This window comes from Poromitra crassiceps, assembly GCF_964638095.1.
Source record: "Poromitra crassiceps genome assembly, contig: HAP1_SCAFFOLD_745, whole genome shotgun sequence".
Taxonomy (NCBI): Eukaryota; Metazoa; Chordata; class Actinopteri; order Beryciformes; family Melamphaidae; genus Poromitra; species Poromitra crassiceps.
Window position 1 is genome coordinate 993 of NW_028151663.1, and position 16,508 is coordinate 17,500.

Below are 16,508 nucleotides of genomic sequence, written 5' to 3' on the forward strand. Positions count from 1 at the left end.
TAACAGAAGCAGAGCTGAAGCTAAAGCCACGCTGAAGCTGAAGCTGAACTCACGCTTAACCGCTCACACAAGAAGCGCTCTCTTTTCCTCAGCGCCTCGCTCGGCGCGCCTTGACCCCGCCCACAACTTCCATTGACTTCATGCCTGGCAGCTTCACACTTCACGCTTCGCGCTTGGAAAATAGGACTGAATCCTGAACGATCGCTTCAACACAGCTTGAGCGTGGCACGCGCGTGGCTGGTGTGAACGGGCTCGCCTGTTAACAAGGACGCTGGAATGATACTTGTGGGTTCAGTGTATAGGTTGAGCGTAGGTTGAGCGTTGCTGGTGGTTGGATGGTGTGAACATGGGCACTGTGCTCTCTGCTGCCCCCAGGGCTGGAAGTCACTCTGTCGTGTTCAGAAGGAATTGCAAGCACAAGTGTGACATCTTTCAGGAAGTAAGCTGCTTACCTTTCATGTATATTTAATTTAGTTTTCTTTTTTCTTGGAGGAGGAGGACTATCTTTCTCACTGCCTCCCCCCTACACACACACACACACACACACACACACACACACACACACACACACACACACACACACACACACACTCTCTCTCCTCCCTTCTCTCCTTCTTTTTCCGACTCTCTTTCAAAAACGTGTCAGTCAGGTTCTGCGCTTAACTGCTGCCTTTTTTTTTCCTGGGCCGTTGAGTTTAAGAATCCATTAAATTCAGCAAGTCTCTACTTCTGCACCGTATCAATTCAAGACAGAACTTGAATTGTCATAGAAATGGTTCTTTGAAGGCTTAGTGGCACTCTGATGATCTCAGCTCCATTACAGCTAATGGACAGAAGATGATCATAGAGGGTTACACTTTGATTGCATCAGGAAATTCAATTTGAGGAGTTCGATTTCTGTACCAAGGGACACTGCATGGATTTGTTGTCTCTCTCTCTCTCTCTCTCTCTCTCTCTCTCTCTCTCTCTCTCTCTCTCTCTCTCTCTGTCTCTCTCTCTGTTTCTCTCTCTCTCTCTCTCTCTCTCTCTCTCTCTCTGTCTCTCTCTCTGTTTCTCTCCCTCTCTCTCTCTCGTCTCTTTTCCATTGGCACTTTTGCCCACGTTGGCCTACTACGCCATGTTGCGCTAATTTCCTTTCCGATAGAGACACTGCATGAAATAGGCCACGCCCATCACGGGGGGGGAAAAGCTCTCCATTCACTCCCATACACCAGCGTCATTTTCCTTGAATTAAACATAGCTAAAAGCTGTTGTGTGGTGGGCTGCAAAAACAATCGTGTACTCCTGAGCAAAATAAGCATTGAGAATTGGCGAGAAGAAAAATGTGGATCTAGCTGTCAAGGAAAGTAAGTTGGAGTGTTCATCTTCCGTATATACAATCTTTGTGTGCAACACGTGACATAGGAGAACGCCAGGATTGTGGGGGGGGGGGGGGGGGGGGGGGGGGTTTGTTTCCCCCCGTTTTGGGCGTGGTTTCTGAATGATGATGCGCTCCGTAGTGTCGCTAGTATCAGTTTTATGGCGAGATGGACCGGCCCTGGTTAAAAGAAGATCAATGAAAGATGAGATGTGGAGCACACATCATGTCAGATGGGGGACCCTGGAACTCATTTGTGCGTCCGTTTACAACACAATCACAAAATCACTTGTGGAATGCACTAAGCATCACAGAGTGTTGATATAGAACAGTATCTGAGGGTGGATTTTCGCTTTAATCTCACCAAATGTTTACAACCGTCATACAAATAGCAACAGGATTAACAGATGCAGTTGGTGTGACTGTGCCAGTGGCCTACTTCCCTGAACTGCTCCCTGCGCTGCTGTACTCTCTGATCCAGCGCTGTTGGTTCGGTGCTGCTCGCCTGAGTGTCCTCAACACCACATGGTCCGTGCTGCCAGGCCGCAGCACTGTGCTGCCAGGCCGCAGCCCTGTGCTGCCAGGCCCCACTGTGCTGCCAGGCCGCAGCACTGTGCTGCCAGGCCGCAGCCCTGTGCTGCCAGGCCGCAGCACTGTGCTGCCAGGCCGCAGCACTGTGGGCCCATCATGAAGGCATTAGTCTCTACTTGTCGGCCTGTTGAGAAACAGAGCCTGTACCAAACCATGTGTGACGTCACCCACTGGCCTCTAGAGGGCCGTTCTGGAGCCTGGAGACTGTGTTTACGCTCGCTTGGCAGTAGCCAAAGTGGAGAGGATGGAGTGGGTTGTGTGCAGAGCCGCATCACTGGATAGGCGACCTGTCAATCAATTCACTAGGCAAACAACTTCAATTTCATATGCATTATATCCTCCTCACCGCCAGTCTCCTCACCCACACCAAATCCTGGCACCACATCACCCCAGTCCTTCAACAACTCCACTGGCTTCCCATCTCCTCCCGGATCACCTACAAAATCCTCGTCATCACATACAAAGCTCTCCACCAACTGGCTCCCCCATATCTCACCAACCTCCTCTCCCCCTACCAACCCCCCCGTTCCCTCCGATCCACCTCTGCCGGCCTTCTCTCCACCCCCAAATCCAACCTCCACAGTTTCGGCGACAGAGCTTTCTCCAGGGCAGGCTCCCCAAGCTCTGGAACTCTCTCCCCCCGGGACATTAGAGAATCAGACTCCCTCACTGTCTTCCAATCCCGTCTCAAAACCCATCTCTTCTCCTCTGCCTTCTCCTAGCTCCCCCTGCCTATCCCTGTGTGCCTGTGTCGTGTTTGTCCATTGTCTGTTGCACTTACGTCGTCCCCGCCCCTTTAGTGTTTCTTTTTGTACAGCGTCTTTGAGTCCTTGAAAAGCGCTATAGAAAACACATGTTTATTATTATTATTATTATTATTATTATTATTATTATTATCCTGTTAACGACGCAATCATTTTTGGAAATCGCCATCAGGATGCACATTAGAAGTGAAATTAGCTACCGAGGCCATAACCTCTTGTGGAAAAAAATCTATTGACTTTATATTTTTAGCAAGAAGTTGGATTGTGATCCTATTGACTTGAATGGAGTTGTGCGGGTTTGGAACTGCTCTCTATAGCAGACATGAGAGAACTTCCACCACACTTTGAGGTAATTGTTTCAATTGCCACATGACCTCGCAGTATAATCACCAGTGAATGTGAGAATTGTTAAAATTATTGAGTCTAAAATAAAGTCTTCTACCTGCTCTATTTGTAAAGCATAACTCTTGTTATGCTTTGGCACTATATAAATATAACATTGATTGATTGATTGATTGATTGATTGATTGATTGATCGATTGATTTCCATATTGGCTTCAAAATTCACACTAGGTTTTTTGCCGCTTGTATGAAACCAGAGACCTTTATAGTAGATAGAGACACCCCAACCTCCAGTCACTTCCTGTATCTGTGCCACAGAGGTTTCCCCACCGCCACGCCCCCTTAGGAGACTGCTCAGCCAATCACGTTTCATAGCATTGACAGACAGCCAATCTCACAAGCTGATAACCACGCCCATTTAGGAGACAGGAAGAGTACCACTTCTTAAGCTGCCTTCACATGATAAGCGATCTTTTCTTCTCTCACCGCGAGGTAGGGCGGAGAAAGGTCGGCGGGTAACTAGGTCACAGTTTAAACAATTTGAACTTTGACCTCAGCGCACGGTGGCAAATTCGATCGGTGCGCGGCACCAAGGGTAGTGCTGCCACCGAGTCTGGAGGCAACCGCTCTCCCCATAGAAAACAACGGCACAGTGGCCGCAGAGCTGTTATACCGCGGGTCATGTGTGGTGGGGGGGCTTTAGAGTGGAGTGGGGTTTCTCTATCTCATATTAAAGGTCTCTGATGAAGCCCAATGCAAGCAGACCACAGCAATAACTTCTTATTGTCACAAAGCAGGAAGCTTCAAATGAAAAGGACAGAAGAGGAGAGGAGGGATAACGAGGGGGATAGAGACAATGTTAGGTTGTGGGAGTCGAGTCTAACCAAAGAGAGAAGGTGACAAGCGAGAGAGAGAGAGAGAGAGCTGTCTTCACCACAGGGATGCCATGCCACCTTTTTCATCCGAAAATAGGACACTAAAGTGGAGGATCTCTGAGTGGTTTTGTGTCTGCCCTGGTATCTGTCACCTTGTTCACTACACGAGTTTGCATCCCTGTCACCATCTGTGTAGTAATCCTCCCCGAGTCTCCCTCAGTGGTCCTGGGATGGCCTCCATCTCTCCTGGAGTCTGACAGGGCCTGGAGGAGGAGGCTCTTGAGTCTGACAGAGCCTGGAGGAGGAGGCTCTTCAGAGGTTTGTTTCTAAGAGAAGAGACAGCCTGGGGTCACACTCACTCCCTGGACTTCCCACTGAGAGGAGAAATAGGTACAAGTAGTTCATTCTCGCAAAATCTCTCTCTCTCTCACAGGGAGCGTACCTATGTTCCCCGGGTTCTATGTTCCCCGGGTTCTATGTTCCCCGCTCCTGCTAAAAAGGGTTCTGTGTTCCCCGGGTCCTATGTTCCCCGCTCCCGAAAAAGGGTCCTATGTTCCCCGCTCATATGCGTAAAGTCGGCGAGTGCAAATCACAATATCTCGAGGTTGTGAGACTTCATTGACAGACTGCATGAGGGAAAGCTCGAGTCTAATAGGCTCAGATATATGCACACATATATACACAAACAATTCAGACAGATTTTCGATTGATCAAAAATTGAGCCCACAGTGGATCAAAATGTTCTACTGTAAAAACAGCTACTGCAAATTCTTGCTAAATAAAGCTTGATTCTTCACGGGGAAAAAAAGATTTTGCTGTCACAGTAGTTGAAGTGTGCAAAATCTCAGAATTGTATCTCAAAAACTGACTTTTTGACAGTATTTTGAATTCTGCCCCCATGTATAGCCTAAAGAGCATTGATGACTTTGCCATCCTGGGGAAAGGAGGGGCATGCCCTCACCATCCTGGGAAAACACACACACTTATGATGATGTCATAAGTGATGTCATCAGTGATGTCACTTGATGTGTGCACAGATGTGACATCACTGATGACATCATCAGTGATGTCACACACACACACACACACACACACTCGAGCAATTGTGATGTCACTGGTGATGATGTCACAATGTCTATGACATTGAGCAATTCTGCGCTGAGTGATGTCACTCGAGCACTCCATGATGTGATTAGTGATGGCCACTCGAGCAATTGTGAGGGCGGGGCCATGGCGAGCCCGCCTATGGGGGCAGGTTGTTAAATTGTGTTCATTGATCGTGTTTAGTTAGATCTAGCTAGACAGTCTCTGTAAAGTAATCTGCTTGTGAAGTAGGGCTGTATATAAATAAACAAACTTGACTTGACTTGATAATGTGAATACAAAAATACTGCAATATGGTCTCCTTTCACTTTCCTCCTCCGCAACACTGCACCGTGTAAGTTCTTCCCATCCGTTGAACCACATGCTGTATAACTTTGCATCCTGGCAGGAAATCTTTGGTTTTTTTTGTATAAAGGCTCTCCACATATCCACACTCCTCACTTGTCTGGTTAATTAACTCACTGTATTGACGACACCTTTTTCCTCTTTGAAAAACCTGCTCCAACACTTTATTTGAAGGCCTCGCTAAAGTGTCAACTGAATATATAGAAAAAGAAAGTGCTACAATATGTTACAAAAAATGATAATAATAAAAAAATAAGTACAAGTTTTGCTAATAAGATTTGTTGCTTTCATTCCGCTGCAACTTCAAAGCTCAGCAAACCCTCGTTATATTCTCAACAACTGTTCCATGGTAGAAGACTTATGGTATATATTGGTGTAATATCCTGGATGATGGCTGGTAGAAGGCTTATGGTATATATTGATGTGATGTCCTGGATGATAGCTGGTAGAAGGCTTATGGTATATATTGATGTGACGTCCTGGATGATAGCTGGTAGAAGGCTTATGGTATATATTGATGTGACGTCCTGGATGATGGCTGGTAGAAGGCTTATGGTATATATTGATGTGACGTCCTGGATGATAGCTGGTAGAAGGCTTATGGTATATATTGATGTGATGTCCTGGATGATGGCTGGTAGAAGGCTTATGGTATATATTGATGTGACGTCCTGGATGATAGCTGGTAGAAGGCTTATGGTATATATTGATGTGACGTCCTGGATGATGGCTGGTAGAAGGCTTATGGTATATATTGATGTGACGTCCTGGATGATAGCTGGTAGAAGGCTTATGGTATATATTGGTGTAACGTCCTGGATGATGGCTGGTAGAAGGCTTATGGTATATATTGGTGTAATGTCCTGGATGATGGCTGGTAGAAGGCTTATGGTATATATTGGTGTGACATCCTGGATGATAGCTGGTAGAAGGCTTATGGTATATATTGGTGTAATGTCCTGGATGATAGCTGGTAGAAGACTTATGGTATATATTGGTGTGACGTCCTGGATGATAGCTGGTAGAAGGCTTATGGTATATATTGGTGTAATGTCCTGGATGATAGCTGGTAGAAGGCTTATGGTATATATTGGTGTAATCTCCTGGATGATAGCTGGTAGAAGGCTTATGGTATATATTGGTGTGACGTCCTGGATGATGGCTGGTAGAAGGCTTATGGTATATATTGGTGTGACATCCTGGATGATGGTTGGTAGAAGGCTTATGGTATATATTGGTGTGATGTCCTGGATGATGGCTGGTAGAAGACTTATGGTATATATTGGTATGACGTCCTGGATGATGGCTGGTAGAAGACTTATGGTATATATTGGTGTGACATCCTGGATGATGGTTGGTAGAAGGCTTATGGTATATATTGGTGTAATCTCCTGGATGATAGCTGGTAGAAGGCTTATGGTATATATTGGTGTAATCTCCTGGATGATAGCTGGTAGAAGGCTTATGGTATATATTGGTGTGACGTCCTGGATGATGGCTGGTAGAAGGCTTATGGTATATATTGGTGTGACATCCTGGATGATGGCTGGTAGAAGGCTTATGGTATATATTGGTGTAATCTCCTGGATGATAGCTGGTAGAAGGCTTATGGTATATATTGGTGTGACGTCCTGGATGATGGCTGGTAGAAGGCTTATGGTATATATTGGTGTGACATCCTGGATGATGGTTGGTAGAAGGCTTATGGTATATATTGGTGTAATCTCCTGGATGATAGCTGGTAGAAGGCTTATGGTATATATTGGTGTGACGTCCTGGATGATAGCTGGTAGAAGGCTTATGGTATATATTGGTGTAATCTCCTGGATGATGGCTGGTAGAAGGCTTATGGTATATATTGGTGTGACGTCCTGGATGATGGCTGGTAGAAGACTTATGGTATATATTGGTGTAATGTCCTGGATGATAGCTGGTAGAAGGCTTATGGTATATATTGGTGTGACGTCCTGGATGATGGCTGGTAGAAGGCTTATGGTATATATTGGTGTAATGTCCTGGATGATAGCTGGTAGAAGGCTTATGGTATATATTGGTGTGACGTCCTGGATGATGGCTGGTAGAAGGCTTATGGTATATATTGGTGTAACGTCCTGGATGATAGCTGGTAGAAGGCTTATGGTATATATTGGTGTGACGTCCTGGATGATGGCTGGTAGAAGGCTTATGGTATATATTGGTGTAATGTCCTGGATGATAGCTGGTAGAAGGCTTATGGTATATATTGGTGTGACGTCCTGGATGATGGCTGGTAGAAGGCTTATGGTATATATTGGTGTAACGTCCTGGATGATAGCTGGTAGAAGGCTTATGGTATATATTGGTGTGACGTCCTGGATGATAGCTGGTAGAAGGCTTATGGTATATATTGGTGTAATGTCCTGGATGATAGCTGGTAGAAGGCTTATGGTATATATTGGTGTGACGTCCTGGATGATGGCTGGTAGAAGGCTTATGGTATATATTGGTGTAACGTCCTGGATGATGGCTGGTAGAAGGCTTATGGTATATATTGGTGTGACATCCTGGATGATGGTTGGTAGAAGGCTTATGGTATATATTGGTGTGACGTCCTGGATGATGGCTGGTAGAAGGCTTATGGTATATATTGGTGTGACGTCCTGGATGATGGCTGGTAGAAGGCTTATGGTATATATTGGTGTGACGTCCTGGATGATGGCTGGTAGAAGGCTTATGGTATATATTGGTGTAATCTCCTGGATGATGGCTGGTAGAAGGCTTATGGTATATATTGGTGTGACGTCCTGGATGATGGCTGGTAGAAGGCTTATGGTATATATTGGTGTGACATCCTGGATGATGGTTGGTAGAAGGCTTATGGTATATATTGGTGTAATCTCCTGGATGATAGCTGGTAGAAGGCTTATGGTATATATTGATGTGATGTCCTGGATGATGGTTGGTAGAAGGCTTATGGTATATATTGGTGTGACATCCTGGATGATGGTTGGTAGAAGGCTTATGGTATATATTGGTGTGACGTCCTGGATGATGGCTGGTAGAAGACTTATGGTATATATTGGTATGACGTCCTGGATGATGGCTGGTAGAAGACTTATGGTATATATTGGTGTGACGTCCTGGATGATGGCTGGTAGAAGGCTTATGGTATATATTGGTGTAATGTCCTGGATGATAGCTGGTAGAAGGCTTATGGTATATATTGGTGTAATGTCCTGGATGATAGCTGGTAGAAGACTTATGGTATATATTGGTGTAATGTCCTGGATGATGGCTGGTAGAAGGCTTATGGTATATATTGGTGTGATATCCTGGATGATGGCTGGTAGAAGGCTTATGGTATATATTGGTGTGACGTCCTGGATGATGGCTGGTAGAAGGCTTATGGTATATATTGGTGTGACGTCCTGGATGATGGCTGGTAGAAGACTTATGGTATATATTGATGTGACGTCCTGGATGATGGCTGGTAGAAGGCTTATGGTATATATTGGTGTAACGTCCTGGATGATAGCTGGTAGAAGGCTTATGGTATATATTGGTGTAACGTCCTGGATGATAGCTGGTAGAAGGCTTATGGTATATATTGGTGTGACGTCCTGGATGATGGCTGGTAGAAGGCTTATGGTATATATTGGTGTAACGTCCTGGATGATAGCTGGTAGAAGGCTTATGGTATATATTGGTGTAATGTCCTGGATGATGGCTGGTAGAAGACTTATGGTATATATTGGTGTAATCTCCTGGATGATGGCTGGTAGAAGACTTATGGTATATATTGGTGTGACGTCCTGGTTGATGGCTGGTAGAAGGCTTATGGTATATATTGGTGTGACGTCCTGGATGATGGCTGGTAGAAGGCTTATGGTATATATTGGTGTGACCTGGATGATGGCTGGTAGAAAGACGGCTTATGGTATATATTGGTGTGACCTGGATGATGGCTGGTAGAAGGCTTATGGTATATATTGGTGTAACGTCATGGATTATGGTTGGGGAGATACTTGTCAGGTACATAACGGTGGCTCATGTAATTGGGCTACTGGGGACATTTCTGTGGACCAAGGCCAGCACCAGCAGGCAGACAAGTCAGTAATGAGCAGAGGCAGAGGCAGAGGCAGAGGCTGGCATTCTCACACACAATTTCAGTGTTAACTGCTTTTGGTTTCACAAACTGCATTATCAAGGCGCACTGCAGAAAGAAGCTTCTGTGCTGGCTTTCTCTTTCAAATTGTTCTTTCCTCCATTGGCAGAGAGGGTGCTCAGAAGCTGTCAAAAGCCCAATTAAAAAGAGAATACAATTATAAGGAGAAACAAAAGGAAATAACGGCATACTAGGCCTTTGGGCTACTATAAACAGCTGCTCTATAGTGTCAAAAACTGTATTGAAGAGATGCCACACCATATGGCGATGAGAAATGCCAATGTATAAAATGTTGTTAAAGTCGTTGCTCCAGGGTGGGACTGAGGAACTGGCTTTAGCAGGAAAGACCCAGGGTCTGTGCAGCCCAGACCCCGCAATAAAATATTGGCATTGCACGTTTTTTGACTGACTGTCTCGTGTAACATTATCATAGTCTCTAATGACTGTCTTCCCCCTGTCATGGGCCTGGGAGAGAATGCCAGTCCAACTCTCTACTTTGCATTTGAACCCTAACCCAAACCATACTGAGGCCACGTCTCATCATAGACGCTGGTTTAGCTGGCTCAGCCTGGCTGGGGGGCGTGGTCAGGGTGGGGTAAAAACCCCCGTTCTATCCATTCAGCAAAGTTAGAATTTAGCTGATAGCCCAGCCCAGGCAGACACGATCGGGGATTTAACCACCGCAGTAAACGCACATCTGAGCAGACGTCTTGTGTTCTGCTCTAGAACCCCCAAACATGTAGTTTAGAGCCGCAGCACCGTCTTTTGGTGAGTCAGCCCATGAGATATATCGCCGGTTTTACCCCACTCGCGCGCCAGCCGTTTTTGTGGGCGTTCCCAGACATGCGGACTGTCTCTATAACCCTAACCCTAACCAAGTTGCTTTAGTTGCCTAAACCTAACCAAGTTGCTTTACTTGCCTAAGCATAACCAAAGTTGTTTTATTTGCATTTAACGTTGGAATGGCAGCGAGGTTTCCAAATTAAACTGGCGTTTTGTTTCAAATTGATGTTGAGATTGTCGATGTAAAATGCCACGTTTTAGAAACGTATTTTGCCGATGTTGTGTTTCAAATGTAAGTTGATATTGTACATCGATCTGTTTTTCAGACATGTACAGTACAATGCCATGTTTTACTCTGCCAATTGGCTTGTGGCCATGTGGAGTTTGTATCTCCTGCCTGTGTTTGTGTGGGTTTTTCCTCTGGATGCCTCCGTTTCCTCCCTCAGTCCTAACTAAGACATGGAAGTCAGGTGGTTTGGAGACTGTAAATTACCCACATGTATGAATGTGGATGTCTGTTTATGTTAGCTCTGTGATGGACTGGTGACCCCCCCGCCCCGCCCCGCCCCCATAACCCTGAACAGGGGTGGCCATAGATTATGGCACTATAATGATGGCTTTATGCTGTGTGCTTTGTTCTGTCCTCTCTGCAATAAATAACTACAGTAGTACTGCCTCCCATTCAATACTGATTATGGAGCTTACAAGTTGGTGACACACACACACACACACGCACACACACACACACACACACACACACCTACTGTAATTAGCCTCAAGCACAGTGTGTGCACACAGTCCTACTTATTTATTCATGGAATATGGTTTACATAATCTTCACACTAATATAATCACTCAGTGTCCACTTATGCCCTGTGGGTATTCATGCTGGCTGGAAGCGCCTTCTCTCTCCCATCGCTCGGTATTGGAGTAGACTGTGGCTTCACCACAGGAGGAGCAAAGTGCATGGTCACAATGACTTTGTGTTCATTTGCATTTGCCCTGGTGTCTGTGCCCGAAACCATGCCAGAACAGCAGTTTTATTTTTATTTTTATTTTTATTTTTATTTTTATTTTATTTTATTTTATTTTATTTTATTTTATTTTATTTTATTTTATTTTATTTTATTTTATTTTATTTTATTTTATTTTATTTTATTTTATTTTATTTTATTAAGGATCCCCATTAGCTGGTGCTATAGCAACTAGCTAGTCTTCCTGGGTCCACCTAAAAACATACAAAAACAATCACGTAATCAAGTAAAAACCATACAAATACACACAAAAACAGACTCAACACACAGTAGATTATAAACCCACCAACATAAAAAAAAATACACAATAATCAGAAATATGCTGAGAATGAATTAATGACCACTGAAACAAAACATGTACAGTATGTTTTGTTTCAGTGGTCATTAAACACAGCCAACAAAACAAATGACAGTACGTAGTCGATAAAATGTGAGTTTCTTTTTAAACGCAATTGACTATAAATGCAGCAGAGATATTGAGGCAGGTTATTCCAGAGGGTTATTGATCTAGAAATGAATGACCCCAGTAACGTATTAGTTCTCAGATGAGGCAGTACACAGTCAGTGGTACAGTACACAGTCAGTGGTACAGTACAAACTGACCATTGCTGGACCCTGATGATGCACAGTATTAAATATAACGTATTACTGGGGTCAGTTGAAACATTTCTGGGTAAAGTAGCTCCGGATGGGCTTACAGTGCTTATGTTCTTCTTCTGTGGTTTCTCTAACAGAAGCGCTTCTCACTGCTTCTTCTGAAGCACATCCGGGGCACTGTTACAGTATGTTGTTGTTAGCTTAGCAGCCTAGCTTGGCAGATAGATGCTGCCATAATGAACCGCGATGTGACAGAAAATGTGTTATTTACAGAGCGCATGCATGTGGCCCCGTTTGCGCCCGTTATAGCCTGTTTGAGGATGCTACTCCGAGCTCAAAATCGTCTGTGGACATCCGAATGAAACCAAAGTTATTTGGGTGAGTAAAAGATCATATTTTAAGCTGGAAATAAGGACCGTGGTGTAAAAAACCGAAATTCTCCTTTAAGGAGCATGGAGCAGGGTAATTCCTTTGCTAAATGTATACTTAACCTTGTCCCTATGTATATTTGAAAAGTTAATGCATCATTAAAAAAAAAAAAAAAAAAGTTTGAAAAAAAATATGGAGAAAAACACCTTCCTTTTTCAGAAGGAAATAACAGACTTTTATTGTGACAAGAAAAAGCCTGCTACGTCAGAGTGGGGAGTGGCTCTCGCGTGCGTGCGTGTCTATCTCTCCCCTCTCAATGTCGTCAATTTCATGGTCAGTCGCATTTCAGGGCAGCTAGTCAGGTACGTAGGCCTACGCTAGTCAAAAGTCAATCAGTCAGCCAGTTAATCGGTCGGTCAGTTGGTAGGTTAATCACTAGTTAGTTTTTAGTATATAGTTAGTCATTTAGTCAGTAGCTGCCTGTAGTAAGTCGTTGTCAGTGAGTTTTGGGTCGGGTGTCGCCAGGTTACTGCATGCAACAACAGTAACAAGTCAGCTCCACTCTGCTGCTGCTGCCTGTCTGCGTGACACAGTCTCTTTCTATCTCTCTCTCTCTCTCTCTCTCGGTGTGTGTGTGTGTGTGTGTGTACCTGCTGTCTGCGCGGTGACACGCTCTCTATCTCACTCTTTCTTGTCTCTCTCACTCGCTCCGGGAGGGAGGGGAAAGAGCGAGTGGAGGGGCGCTCCGTCAGTCCCCCTCTCTCTCTCTCTCTCACTCGGTGTGTGTGTGTGTGTGTCTACGCTGTGTGATACGCTCTCTTCACTCGAGGGAGGGGGAGGCTGCGGCTCCTTCCTGCTCTGCTCTGCTCTGCTCTGCTCTGCTCTGCTCTGCTCTGCAGCCTGGGGTCCGCTCTGCTGTGAAAAGAGAAAGAAGGAGGAGGAGAAACCGCCACCTCCACAGCCAGCCACCTCACACACCCCAACTGTGCCCGGCTCGCATGCCTCTCGGTCGGCTGGCCGGACAATATGCACCCTGCTGCAGCAGCAGCTTCGGGAGGTTTTCTCACTGTGTTCGGGACTTCGGCTCTCGGCCAGATGGCTGGACACATACGTCACTTTTGCGCGCGCGTGTGTGTGTGTGTGTGTGTGTGTGTGTGTGTGTGTGTGTGTGTGTGTGTGTGTATCGAATTACAGTCCGCACCTCGGCCCGCCTCCGCTCGCTTGTGTGTGTGTGGAATTACAGTCCGCACCTCGGCCCGCCTCCGCTGCTTTCAAGCTCCTTCACAACTCTCTCTCCGCGGTCCGTTGTGGGCTGTTCCTGCTCTCTTTCACTGTCAAAATTAGCCTGAGGACCATCACATGCATGTGCATAAACATTTGCTACCTCCTCTTCCTCCTGAAAACCGGCGTTAGCATCCATAGTGTGTGACTGACAGCCCTGACCTAAGTGATGACAGACAGAGGGACAGACGGGCATGCCTGGCGACTCCCTACACTGACGTCAGAGTTTTGGGGTCCAAGATGTCAAAATAAAAGTTCAAAAAATAAAACGACCCCAGAAGTCACTGTAGTGTATATGTAAGTGTCTTAATGTGAAAATCAAGTTCCTCCATAATTCACCTACACATTGACTGATTGGGGTCTCTAACCTGCCCCATGCTCTTTAAGGGGCGCTAGCAGTTTCTCTGTGGAATGTAATGGTATAAAGCTACAAGAAAGGAAGCCTGTTATTTATCTTGGATGTGACCATGATCAATGTAGGACCAATGAGTCCATGGCCCTCTCTGTTATATCTGTAAGGTCCATGGCCCTCTCTGTTATATCTGTAAGGTCCATGGCCCTCTCTGTTATATCTGTAAGGTCCATGGCCCTCTCTGTTATATCTGTAAGGTCCATGCAAAAACAAAGTATCTAGCAAGGATATCTAAGTTCCTTGATAAGCAAACTATGAGGACACTTAGCTACTTCTTTGATTCAGTGCCATTATGATTCCAGCTGCTTATCCTGGTATAGTGGCTTAATGGAAAAGAAACTAAAGATAGGCTGCAGACAGCGCAGAATAAACTGATGAGGGTCGTCCTTAAATTGAGTCCAAGTACACACATGAGCCCAGTCCACTTCAACCACTTCAACCAACCGTGCTGTCCTATTTGTGGCATCCTGGAGCTTCCTGAGCTCTGCCGACAAGCCCTTGCTTTCAGCATGCTTTGCTTCTGACCTGGTCTGACCTGGCACAGACCGGGGTTCCACCATGCAGACCTTCTTGCTGTGATGCGACAGCGCTAACCACTGAGCCCAGGAGCCAGAAGCAGCTCGGGCGAGACCAGGGGTTGTCTCCTTTATCATCTATTTTACTTGAAATGGAAACATAATCCACAAAATGAACATCAGGCTGTATTGAAGAAGACTTCAAACTAGCGATTGAGACCATCAACTCATTAGGAAAGTGTTTACTGAAGTCATAAATCAAGTGAGAAGTCGGGTAATTTTCCCATTGACTTCCATCAATCGAGCTTCTTTTTGCAGCCAGTGGAGTCGCCCCCTGCTGGAAACGGATGCAGGTTTAAGGCACTTCCGCAGTGGCTTTATTTTTCAGCACAGGAGGTTGCCCCTTGGTTATGACCTGTGTGTGTGTGTGTGTGTGTGTGTGTGTGTGTGTGTGTGTGTGTGTGTGTGTGTGTGTGTGCGTGTGCGTGCATCTGTCTGTCTTGCAGGCACCACCCGGCTCCCTCGAGACGGCGAGGTGCCTGGAGTGGACTACAACTTCATCAGTGTCGGAGACTTCAGGATCCTGGAGGAGAGTGGACTTCTACTGGAGAGCGGCACCTATGATGGTAAGCATCAACACACCATGAAGAGTGAATGAGTGTGTGTGTGTGTGTGTGTGTGTGTGTGTGTGTGTGTGTGTGTGCGTGTGCGTGTGCGTGCGTGCGTGCATGAGTGTGTGTGCGTGTGCATGCGTGTGCATGCGTGCGTGCGTGTGTTTGTGTGTGTGTGTGTGTGCATGTGTGCGTGCGTGTGGCTGCCTGCACGCGTTTACTACCCACGCATTTCTGCACACAATCGACAGCGGCAGCCTCGGTCTGTATAACGGAGTACCGTAAATGTAATCTGGATAGCCAGTCATTATGACTCACAGCTCGGCTTAGTGAAGTGGGACAAGCGGGACGAAACGTATTGATCAGTGAAACATGATTAAAGACATGTTGGAAGTGACGGGCAGATTAGCAGCAGGGACATGACAAGTCCCACTTCTCAGTCTCCAGTCACTTCGCTCAACTAGAGACTAGAGGGCTTTCTCTCTCCCAGCTTTTGCTGCTAAAACTGGGTGGAAACAATTTGAAGTTGAACAAAACCTGCGTTGCAGAACTAATCCAGAGTCTTTAGGGCGGCCCTTCGTGTAGTATGACATGCTGAAGTTGTGCGCTCGTAAACTGATCAAACGGATCAACGGACAAGAAGTTCCCAGACGATTGGTAGGCGGAGAAGATCACCAAAAATGGTCCTGGAGCCTTGAGATGACCTCGACTCTGCAGCAACAGTATCTCCATACTGTGTTTGTGCCAGTGGTGGATACATTCAGAGCAGAAATAATTCAATCAGTTGGAGTTTTTTTCTGTCCACAGTTGCACTTTAACTGTTTTGCCAGCCAGCTCTTTGGAACAGGATAGAACCTCCAGCTGGTTAGACTAATGAACGAAACACAGCAATAATTAACCAGCATTAGGCATGTGTTGTTATTCCCCCATCCTACCTGGAAAAACTCAGGTGTTGAAAAATGTAATGAAGCATTTAAAGTGGAGTTTTGAAATGTAGTGGAAAGCTCCTAATAATGGAAATACTCAAGTCAAGTACAAGTGGCTCGGAATAGTTTTTCTCTGTATCTGCTTCCCCTGGAGCACATTTATCCACACTCGTTCTTCTCATCGTGGTTGGTTTATTTATGCAGAGAACACCCAACCTTTTCATTCTGTTCAACCCAACAAACCCGCCTCCTTGTGTGACTGTCTGGTTGCAATGAAGGATTGGACGGTCATTACTTTTCTCCAACTTAACGAAGGAATATTGCTAAAGTCTGTCTCTTCAAGACTTGGAGAGATTCATTCATGCTTTTTTTCTCCTCCCATCTTGATTATTGTAATTCTCTGTTCAGATGCCTCCAGCCACTTGTCACACAGACCTCATGCAGAGCTCACATCACTC

General features: G+C 45.6%; 1 protein-coding gene across 1 annotated transcript in view; it reads left to right on the forward strand.

The window, feature by feature from the left end:
• Window positions 1–11,884: 11,884 nt before the first annotated feature.
• Window positions 11,885–16,508, forward strand: part of LOC310771524 (membrane-associated guanylate kinase, WW and PDZ domain-containing protein 3-like) — a gene marked incomplete at both ends in the record, with an annotated part of 49,571 nt that continues 44,947 nt past the window's right edge. The window contains 2 exons of the mRNA XM_083664118.1: window positions 11,885–11,906; window positions 15,020–15,139. Coding sequence (XP_083520244.1) covers window positions 11,885–11,906; window positions 15,020–15,139 — 142 coding nt within the window. The remainder of the gene's footprint in view (window positions 11,907–15,019; window positions 15,140–16,508) is intronic.